The sequence below is a fragment of the Poecilia reticulata genome, linkage group LG22 (assembly GCF_000633615.1).
Source record: "Poecilia reticulata strain Guanapo linkage group LG22, Guppy_female_1.0+MT, whole genome shotgun sequence".
NCBI lineage: Eukaryota > Metazoa > Chordata > Actinopteri > Cyprinodontiformes > Poeciliidae > Poecilia > Poecilia reticulata.
Window position 1 is genome coordinate 11,001,453 of NC_024352.1, and position 10,604 is coordinate 11,012,056.

Genomic DNA, 10,604 nt, shown 5'->3' on the forward strand with positions numbered 1-10,604 from the left:
AATAACAAAGACATCCTCATGTCAGTGTGCAAAAAAGTTTATACAGATAGAAACGCTTCCATAGGAGGTTACACCTCGAGATAAATTATTTAAATAGCATATATCTACACAAATGACAAAAAATCTGAATAATTTATCAAAAAGGCACAAGAAATACATATTGCAAAACATATTCAAAACATTTCTTTAATCCTTTCCTGTTCGAGTTTGTTGTACTAGAAAAATATCTTATATACAGCATATGAATGATAATAGTCTTGCTTTTAAAAATGTAAGCCAACAAATGTATACTCTGTTACTAAAACAATTGTTTCTTGTGTATTGCTGGCCTTAATAAAAACTATGAGGTAATATTTGTACATAAAGGGTTTCCTTTTTTCCCCCCTTTGTCAAAAACACTCAAACTCAGGCACGTCATCATGCACACTGTGCAGAAAGCAGGATACATTTGTTTTTTACTTCACATAATTAGAAGTAACTGCATATATTTAGAGGATGTTAACCATAGAAGGTTGCTCATAATATTTAATGATAGCAAGATGCAGTGAGGAGCTAAAATTAAAACCTCTATGATGAAAGAATAATAAAAATAAAAAAGAAAACTGGCCTTCATTATAATTGAGATTTTAAGACAAGGTTTTCATATAAATTGTGTTCCAAGGTCTCCTGCTCACGGTCTTTCTTTCCTGAGAAGAGTATTTTTTTGGGCCAGGACATTGCATCTGCAGCCAACAGTGTGAGGGGGACACCAGGACAATTCAAATTAAATTCTGATTTTAATTTCTTCATTGCTATTCTCTTTTGGTGTCACACATGCACAAAAAAACAAAACACAACATTCACTCTCTTCAATAAGAACAGTCATTCTTTACTGTCCACAGTCCCTCAACAGTTCCTTCACAGGGGATTACTTTCTGCTTGTTTTTTTTTTTTTACCCCATCCTTAAAAATGTCTTTTAATGCTTTCTTCGTTCTGAGTACTGCATCATTCAGTCCACAGCAGATGTATGTTAATGCTCAAAAATTAGTATAAAAATGTAAAAAAAAAGAACAACTCTCTTCCCTTTGCTCCCTCATCCACAGAGGAATAACAGTTCAGTTGTGCAAAGCAATAAAATGTGGCCCTCTTCTGATGCAGATCAGCGCAGACAGACAAAGAGAGGCAATTTCTTCTTAGCAGAGCTGCACTCACAATGCGTGCAGTTAACTTTTCCTTTTTATTTGGCTTCAACTCCTGAGGTCCCTTTCTCCCCCTTATCTCCTTTGCTCAACATACCTCCATTGTGCATTTCTCAGAGGACAAATAAATGAAACTGAAACTGATGTAGGCCTACGCTGATACATTCTTCCCGAAGGCTCTGTGGTGCAATTATGTATCTGCAAGACAAAGCAAAGAAAATACAAATTAAAAAAAGTCTAAGCGAAGAGAATTGTTTCTGAACTGTCTAATCTTACATAAGTCTTACCTCTACATTCATATTTGAGGTCTGAGAAGTAAACCATCTCCTGAGAGAAGACATACAAGCCTAGTCGCCCACCAGCATATGTCTTATCATAAATGTTTCCAGAATCCGCCATGATTCTCTTGCCTTCATACATGACCACTCTAAAAGATAAATACAATCATACTGTAAGCTACTGTAAAAGTTGCGAAGGAATTACATAATTTCTGACATAAATCAGGTTTTGAACTCACCTAATAAGTCCAGTCTTGGGTCTGTGGGTTAGGTGCCATCTATAGGCGGTAAAGTCCTTCCAGCCAATATTCTTGGGGTCGTGCCACAGAGTACGGACCTGAAAATCAAGAGTGGCAAGGATTGAAGTGAAAATAGCAACAAAAAAATGATGTAACCTGAAACACTGACTCAAACACCATGCTCTCACCTGTCCTGCGGTGTCTCCGGTGTGCCACAGAGCGTTTCTGAGGTGTTCGCCAGGCCCTGTGGTGGAATTTACAACTTTGATTGACAAGCCAGAGTAGCCTTGAGCTCTGGTGGGTGTGTGGGACCAGTAAGTCTGTGTGATCTGTTTCCACATCACTGTGTAGAAGCGGGAGCTCGACTGGTAGCCAAACACGAACCCGGCATAGTCATCATCTCTGTCCGTGTTGATGAAGAACGTTCCACTGAAATCCACGGCACTGAACTCATCGTAACCTGTAGTGGAAAGAGCATGATTTAGGGCAGCCACTACATATAGAAGTTATAACTGGAGGACCATGTTTCTCTGTGGGTTACGTACCAACAGCAATGCCGGGATCGCAGTTGACAGTCTGCACCAGCTCCTTGCCTTGATGCCTCACCACCCAGTTGGGGTCAATCTGAGAGGTGCCTTTGGGATCCAAGGGAACCATCTGGAATCTGCGGAAGTCTGTTTCACTAATGGCAAAGTTCTCAGGGCAAACATCGTGGATGTCCAGGACATTGTCTTGGTCAAAATCATCCTTGCAAATATCTCCACGGCCATCACCTTCAGGGAAAATTTGAATATGGAAATAAAAAAGCAAAAAAATGAGAACAAAGATCCTTAAATTGCTACAAATAAGAGAGATTGTAACAGTTTTTTGGAAAGCTTACCATCAGAGTCCAGCTGATCAGGGTTAAAAGCCAATCGGCAATTGTCTTTATCATCAGGAATGCCGTCATTGTCATCATCATGGTCGCAAGCATCACCTTTGCCATCTTTGTCATGGTCAGCCTGGTTGGCATTGGAAATGTATGGGCAGTTATCCAAGTTGTTCTGGTGACCATCCTCATCAATGTCTTGGTTGTTGTCGCACTTGTCTCCAATACGGTCCGAGTCAGAGTCGACCTGCAAAAGAACCGCATTCCTTTTTGATGAGGTTTTCCAAAGACAAGCTCTTCTTTTTCACCCGTCTTTTTATGAGAAGTGTTGTGCTGGGTACATGTCTTTTGGGTATGCAAGCACTTTCCATAACTAAGACATCTCCAGATACTTTGTATTTTATGCGAAAGGTTATTTACCTGGTCTGGGTTGTGCTCGAGGGGACAGTTATCACAGTGATCTCCAACACCATCCCTGTCTGTGTCTCTCTGGTCAACATTGTACACATATGGGCAGTTGTCATTCTCATTCAGAATACCTGTTGAGGAAAAGTATATATATATTTATATTTTTTAAATCCTTAGCCTTCTTTCTAAGTAATTAGTTTGAGTTTGCAGAGATTTCTTACCATCGCCATCAATGTCGACAGCACAGGCATCTCCCTCTCCATTGTTGTCTGTGTCTGTTTGGTCAGTATTAGCCTCAAACACACAGTTGTCACAGCGGTCACCAACATCATCCCTGTCTGCATCATACTGGGCAGGGTTGTACACTCTTGGACAGTTATCCTATTTTAATGGAAAAAAAACCATTATAATATGTAAAGGTGGGACATAGGTGAAAGAGTTTATATGTAAAGGAAAATCTGTGTTTCTAGCATTTTTCTTTTACTTTGGCTGCAAAATAATATTCCAGAAGTATTTTAAACTACATTTTTCTTTCCCAACTTTCCAAATCCACAAAAGAGAATTATGGGCAACCAGCCACCATATCCTCAATTCTGGCTTTATGTGAAAATTATAGTACATTATCCCTGTGCTACTGACTTTCCACTGTGACATTTTGGTGAAAGCACACAAACTGAAGCGCTTTGCATTCCGATTGCCCAGAGGAAGGATGGCTGCAGTTGATTGCTATGTGTGGTCTCTAGGGAAAGCAGAGCTTTGGGCTGAAAAAACTCCCAGATTACTCACCCTATCATCGGGAATTCCATCATTGTCATCATCCTGGTCACATTCATCCCCAAGGCCATCTTTGTCATGGTCTTCCTGGCCAGAGTTGGGAAGGTTCGGGCAGTTATCCTACAAAGGAACAAAAGTGAGGTTAGGAAAACAATCATCATAATAATACAGTGCTCACAGATCATAACACCCTTTGGTGTTTTTGTCCATGTGGGGTATGGTTGCCTTTTTGCAGTGATAAGTGGCGTTCTCCACACACGGCAGATCAGTGTTAGGCCATCCATCCAGGTCACTGTCCTCTCCACAAATCCGGCCATTCCCGGCATATCCTGGCTTGCACTCACAGCGGAACATTGACTCGGAGTAGACGCCCAAATATATGCAGTTCGCATTTTTATGGCAGTTGTGGCTACCATCCTTGCAAGGGTTGCGGGGAGTGCACACCTAAAGTAATTATAGAGGGTTAAAATATGCAAGCTGTTCATGTGCAAGCCCTAGCTGCAGCGAATAATAGCAAACAATCCACACCTGCTTTTTAGCAGTTGCCTGTTCCACACCTCTTCCGAAAGGTTGGGGGCCAGAGAAACGGGAAGGACAGGGGAGGCAGTTGTAACCTGGCTCAGTGTTCTCACAACGATGGATTCCATTGTGAGTATGGCAAGCATCTGGGACCTCTTTGCATTCATCAATGTCTGTGCAGGTAATCCCATCACCAGTGTAGCCAAGTGGGCACTTGCCACACTCAAATGAGCCGTCACGGAAGCTGGTGCACTTTGCACCAGGGAAGCATGGGTTGGAAAGGCAACCATCTGTGTCCAAACATAGTGTTAAACATTAGATGAATGTCATTGGATGATGTTGGACTTTGTTTTACTTGCGTGCAAAAATTAGACGCATACCAATAGGGCAGTCTTGTTTGTTGCAGATTTGGACCATGGTAGCATCGCCAATGCAATCTTTTCCTCCGTATTTAGGCATTGGGTCATTGCAGAGGCGGTTTCTTGTTTGGACTCCTCCACCACAGGTTGCAGAGCAGGTATCCCATGGTGACCAAGGTCCCCATTCTCCATTAACTGCAAAAACGAAAATCATATTATTATTCAACACAAAAAAATAAATAGCTGCAAAACTTTGGTGATGGTGTCTAACTCACTGGGACAGGGCGACATTTGGCAGACTTTGGTGTGACGTCCCTCTCCTTGGCAGTCTCTGCCACCCATCTGCGGTGTGGGGGAGTTGCAGAGACGGATCTGTGTCATGACCCCTTCGCCACAGGTCACAGAGCATGAAGACCAGGGCGACCAGTGGCTCCAACCTCCATCCTGCTTGACTGTAGAGCAAAGCATGCACAGTCAATTCACTGCATTTTCAAGCAGTGAAAAAGGACTAGTTTTATGATGTTCTGTAGCTTACAGCGCTTGTCGCATTCCTGCGGGTAGCAGTCACGGGTCTGGACAGAGGTGCCCTCACACTTGCTGTTGATGCGGTCACAGGAGCGTCCACGCTGCTGGATTCCACGACCACAAGTCACAGAACAATGGGTCCAGTCAGACCAGGCAGACCAACCACCCTCGGGAAAGTCACTCGCTATAATTGACAGACATGAGGTTTGAAAATTCTCAGTAAGATGCCAGGACAGAATTTTTTATTTAATAGGTCTTAATAAGGAACGTACGTGTTCCACAGCGTGGGCAGCATTCTCCATCGGGCACAGTGGCATTGGCGCAGGGGATGAGAGGACAGGAGATTTTGCGACATATGGTTGCAGAGTTCTGGATGGGAGAATAGTTTAATGAGTGCAAACATAACAGCTATGAAAAACAAGACCTGGCTGTTCTTGTTCCAAGTCTAATTGCTGCATTCCAGAAAGGAATGATCTTATTAGATATGTAAAACACCTGCTGTGTCTATAAAGAACCTGCAGAGATCTTCATAAATACTGTCCTACTAAACAGCCAAAAATAATATCACAGTACATGATTAGCCTTCACTAGAAGAACCCCATGCTGCTTCAATAATCATTTCTGACAGTATGCTATTGCTTTCAAGCAGGATAATAGTAATCACAAGGAAGAGTGCTAATGTGATCACTGTTCTGACATTATTGCAGCAGACAGCTGACTCCAAGTTTGTGTAAAGGTTACATTCCTGGAAGTGTTCTCACACTCACCTGACAGGTGCACTCTGTGCAGCCATCCACTGTCCATTCATCTTTGTCCTTGTGCACAATGCCGTTATGGATGCAGACTCCATTGTGGATGATGATCTGATTTTTCAGTAACTCGCTATCAGTGGACTGGGAGAAGAAAAAAAAGAGAGCATGAGAGTGAGAAGTGGGGTTGCTTGGGACAGAGGACGGAAAAGTTTCACTTTGCCAAGGTTCCAATACAAATGAATCACTGATTAAGACATTGCTGGAATCTACCAGAGCACTGCAAATGTGACTAACCGGCCAAACATATTTATGTATTCACTGGCGTCTCATTAACAAAATTGGCTGGGGACAGCCATTACAGTGACAAGTGGGTATGCACTAGAAATCTGTTAATTCAAAGCAGAAGACTGAAAAAGAAAGAGTGAATCATGGCAAAGAGAAGACATTGATGGCTCACTGAACTTACCACTTTTTGGAGTTGATTTGACAGCTGCTTAACAATCACATTGAGTCCCCTGAGCTCCTTAAACATACTGGTAATATCCTCACATGAGAAACCGCAGACAGTCTGCAGATCTGGGGGAGAACAGGCCAAATTAACTCAGCTCTTGGGGAAGAAGAGTTACTAGTGGAGTAAAAATTCTAACATTACTTTTAAGAGAGGAGAGATCTCACCTTTGGATTTGTGGCCAGTATAATCGGTTCTAATGGCAGGACTGGAACCATTGACTGGGTTGTCCAGGGTCATCATTTGGGTTAAAGCAGCTGCAAGTGAATAAGAGCAGAATGGAAGAGTTGATTTTGATTCATAGCTTTGTGGTCAACATAGGCAAATCTTGCATTGATGGCATCAGTCCAGCATATATTGTAGTTTTTAATGCTGTCTCCATCCCAGGGCTTTTGTCATTTGGAAATATAAACTAAATGTGACTGCATTGTAATAAAACGAATACCACTTCGATTCCTTTAACAATAGCGCTCTGGGCAGTGAGCCATATCGCCCTATCATAAACCACTACTCATTATTAAGGCGGTTGTCTGTCAGTTATTGCATGTTTTTCAATCTTACCTCCACTTTTGCATCCCTTATTGGTCAGTATGGCATCTAGAGAGGTTCCAAAGACAAAATGGACATTCTGGAGGACTCCCTTCAAAAAAAAAAAAAAAAAAAAAACAGGAAAAAAATTACATAAATAATGCCTAAGATTAAATAATGCCTATTCAGTATTAGTAATAAATGTATTCCTCTTACCATAAACTTGTCCTTCACTGCCCCCTTTCCAATCCTGAGTCGGGCTCTATCTGCCAACTCCCTGGACAGTAAAGTTTGGATTGGCACATCCATCTCTGACACATTGATCTCTTCACAGCCCACAAAAAGCTGTGCCCTGTCGTCCTGGATGAACAGCGTGAGGTTCTTCCAGTGCCCATTGGCCAAGCCGGCATCTTCGATGGACACCACCTGCAGCTGCCTCTCGGTGGAGTAGACCAGATCAAGAGTGTTCGCCTTCCCGTTAGAAATGATCTCGAAGATAGGGCCAGATCCATCGGTCTTCTCGACTGTCAGCAGGCTGCCTCTAGTTTTCTTGGACTGCTTCAGATTAAGTAGTAGGAGGAATCCCCGCTCGGCCTGGATGGAGTCGAGGAGGTCCCTGAAGGAGGCGTCGGGGACTGGGGGGATCAGGTCTGCGTTCAGGACCTTGTATGCGGGACTGTAAGGGTCTGCGCCTTTGACTAGACTCACTCCGTTGTGTCTTTTGCTCACCCTCGCCAGCTCAAATAGGTCATACACACTGTTATCATCGCGACTCTCTGCGGTCAAACAAAACAAAGGCATTGTTATATATATTTTTTCTCTTCAAGGCAAAGTGTATAAAAATAACGAAGAGCACAGAAAAAAATGGTCTTAGTTTGTCTTTATTTCACGTTAAATTAACCCCAGATATGTCTAAATTATTTCCAATGTCATAACCACCATCTCAAAAAAAAAAAAAAAAAAAAAAAAAGGCGCATTTCCCTCCTTACCTGCCAATCTGGCACCATCGCAACTCCAAAGCATCAGCAGAAAAAAGATGCCATACAGCATCATCTTGAAATCTTGAAAAGCTCCTATTCCAACCAAAAAAACAATAATTACTTTACACATAAGCCAGAGATGAACTTCAGATTAAACAAAAAATAATGGCAATATAATACTAACCTTTCAATAAAAAAAGTTTTAAAAAAATTAAAAATGGAAAGAAAAAAAGATCCTCGTTTCAAATATTGTATATTCCGTTCCTCTTCTTCGCAGCTCTAATGACAGTTTAATTGGATAGCTGGGAAGTCTCCTCTTTTTATCCCGGATTCTCCACTGATTCCACTGACCTGGACTTCTGTCTTAACTTCTATTTAAATGCCTAAAGGACATTCCTGAGCTCCTGTTAGACCAATGAGAATCCAGCGCTAGAGACGGAGAAGGGACGGGCTTGTTATCTTACCTCACATCCAGTCAGGGTAATATCCGAGACGCACAGAGGGGAGAGACGAGAGAAAAAAAAGACGCATTCCTGAGCTGAATTTCCATCACCAGACAAATATTTTATCCACGCACCAAAGCCAAGACTTGGTGGTTTCCGGTCAGATAAAAGCTATAGTTTTAACAGATTTAATGATGTAATGTTGTTTTATTCCACTATGAGAACGATTATTTATTTTTTAATGATTCAGAATTAGGACATCTTAGGGAAGATGATTCAGCATGTATTCAATCAGAGTAGTAAAAATCTTAAATATGAATGCTTTTTCAACATATACATATATTTTCATTTTTCCCTGAAATCGCTTATATTTATGTTAATAAAAGTGCTGCTTATTCGATGCCACGATTTACATCTTGTTATATATATTTTGACCACTAGAGGACTTATTGAGCTCAGAACACATTGTACTGGGACTGGAGTGAAGGAGAAGTGTAACGGTCTTTTGGTGTGTCTGAAAAAAAAAAAAAAAGGTAAGAAATATTTAAAATATAAGTACAGCCGGATGATGCTTGTGAATTACAAAATAATACATTAATAAATACTAAAAACCTGAATATTCAATAATATAAAGAGTTTCTATGTCCCAGTGCAGGCCCCAAAATACAACATAAACACTTTTACAGAAGTAACTGTCTCATACATTAACAAATAATCATAATGCTTCAAATTTATAAAAAAAAAAAAACTCAGATCTGCTTCTGCAAATATGCTTTCATTATGTAATTTATCAGTAACATAAGTAAAACATTTAATTTGAATACAATTAAACACAATTCAGATTCCTTGGAAAACTGGTGAAATTATCCTTCTAAATAGTGAAAAATTTAAAGATGTGAATCAGATGCAAATGTTTGCATCACTAGCTGATTGCGGTGTGAGGTCAGATTTTCTGACAGTGTTATTTAACCAGAATTACATATGACAATTATTTTAAAATAATAACAAACTGTGCAATGAGTGAATACTTCTATAACTCTTTCCCACACTATGCAACATTTTGATCAGCATTGCTGTTTGGTTTGATTGTGCAGTTCTAGCTTAGAGAGCAAAGGAAAAAATATTGCCTATGCTGTCTGACTGAATAGATGGTAAAAAGGGTTAAGCTATGCACAACTCATTCCCTATTGAATTAACATGTAAAAAAAATATAGAAAACTTATTTAAGGCAAAACTTTTAGATCCTTTTTTCCTACAACCCTGTGTTTCCCTTTGGCTGTGATGCCCAGAGCAAAAACCATCTATGCTGAACATATTTCATGGCTGAGAATGTCATTTACCTTGAAAACACAAACCATTTACATCAGTGTTTTGAAACACTTAAAACTTTTAAAGATCATATTTAAACATGGATTTTTTATACTATCAATGATGATAGTCCTATTCCTAATGAATGCATTAATCAGAAGGGAAATGTAATTTATCAAAGCACACTTAAGCAATATTAAATTTACAAAATCTTAACATGGGCAGCTCTTTTTCCAGAAAAAAGATAAATCTAACTCTGAAAAACTCTGAAAACCCACCTCCAACCATGGATTACAGTAGGTGTTTGTGATATTTAATGCTTGAGCTTTTCTTGACATGATGAATGCTCAAAAGCGAAAATAATTGCAAGTTATCAGCAATTAACTTCAAGTTTGCCAAATCAGTTTCCAAAAAGCCATCAAGTTCTTCTCATCTATGCTCCAGTTTCTTAGAAATCCTGACATTGCTGCTCTGCAAGGGGTTAAAGTTCATGGCTGGGCATTTAACCTCTGACCTCTTCCCTCTCCCTCTGTCCTTTTCCACCACTGAGTGAAGACAGATTTCTTGACAGAGGCTTTATTCAGGTCCTCTTTCACCACATAAGGGTTTGTGATTTTTTTTTTTTTTTGAGAAAATTAGTGTTTGCTAACTGAATCGCACCAGCTTGCGGAGCTGTGGACGCAGAGGAAAACTGGAAAGAGTTAGTGTGTGACTGAGACGAAAAGCTTTTGGGGAGACGGGAGAACACAGAGGCGCCTGCACGCTGGGATGACTTGTGCAGAAAAAACTAAGGGGGGAGCCACCTGCCTAAAAATAGGTGGTGGGCTTCTGACCGTTATGAGACGCAACATGTGGGTGCCTGTTCCTCAGACGGAGTACGCAGGAACACATATGTTCCATTAGCAGCGGTACTTTGGTGACACGTATGATTTACAA

At 40.7% G+C, this 10,604-nt stretch overlaps 1 protein-coding gene across 1 annotated transcript; it reads right to left on the bottom strand.

The window, feature by feature from the left end:
• Positions 1-507: 507 nt before the first annotated feature.
• On the bottom strand, positions 508-8,269 carry thbs1a (thrombospondin 1a). The gene is made up of 22 exons (XM_008399384.2): positions 8,102-8,269; positions 7,927-8,010; positions 7,154-7,713; positions 6,971-7,049; positions 6,577-6,666; positions 6,368-6,477; positions 5,917-6,042; positions 5,422-5,518; positions 5,160-5,333; positions 4,900-5,076; positions 4,646-4,819; positions 4,275-4,555; positions 3,972-4,190; positions 3,759-3,866; positions 3,194-3,353; positions 2,985-3,103; positions 2,577-2,811; positions 2,242-2,469; positions 1,885-2,156; positions 1,697-1,794; positions 1,467-1,606; positions 508-1,377 (listed from the first exon to the last, which is right to left on the bottom strand). Exons 2-22 carry the CDS (start codon positions 7,988-7,990, stop codon positions 1,370-1,372), a joined length of 3,519 nt encoding a protein of 1,172 aa, XP_008397606.1. The 5' UTR covers positions 7,991-8,010; positions 8,102-8,269; the 3' UTR covers positions 508-1,369.
• Positions 8,270-10,604: the final 2,335 nt, after the last annotated feature.

Excerpts from the sequence above, each read along its gene's own strand:
- thbs1a (XM_008399384.2), bottom strand. The coding sequence starts at position 7,990 with ATGATGCTGTATGGCATCTTTTTTCTGCTGATGCTTTGGAGTTGCGAT. Across the intron at positions 7,050-7,153 it reads CAGTGAAGGACAAGTTTATG|GGAGTCCTCCAGAATGTCCA; the intron begins GTAAGAGGAATA and ends TTTTTTTTGAAG. Across the intron at positions 5,519-5,916 it reads GCACAGAGTGCACCTGTCAG|AACTCTGCAACCATATGTCG; the intron begins GTGAGTGTGAGA and ends TCTCCCATCCAG.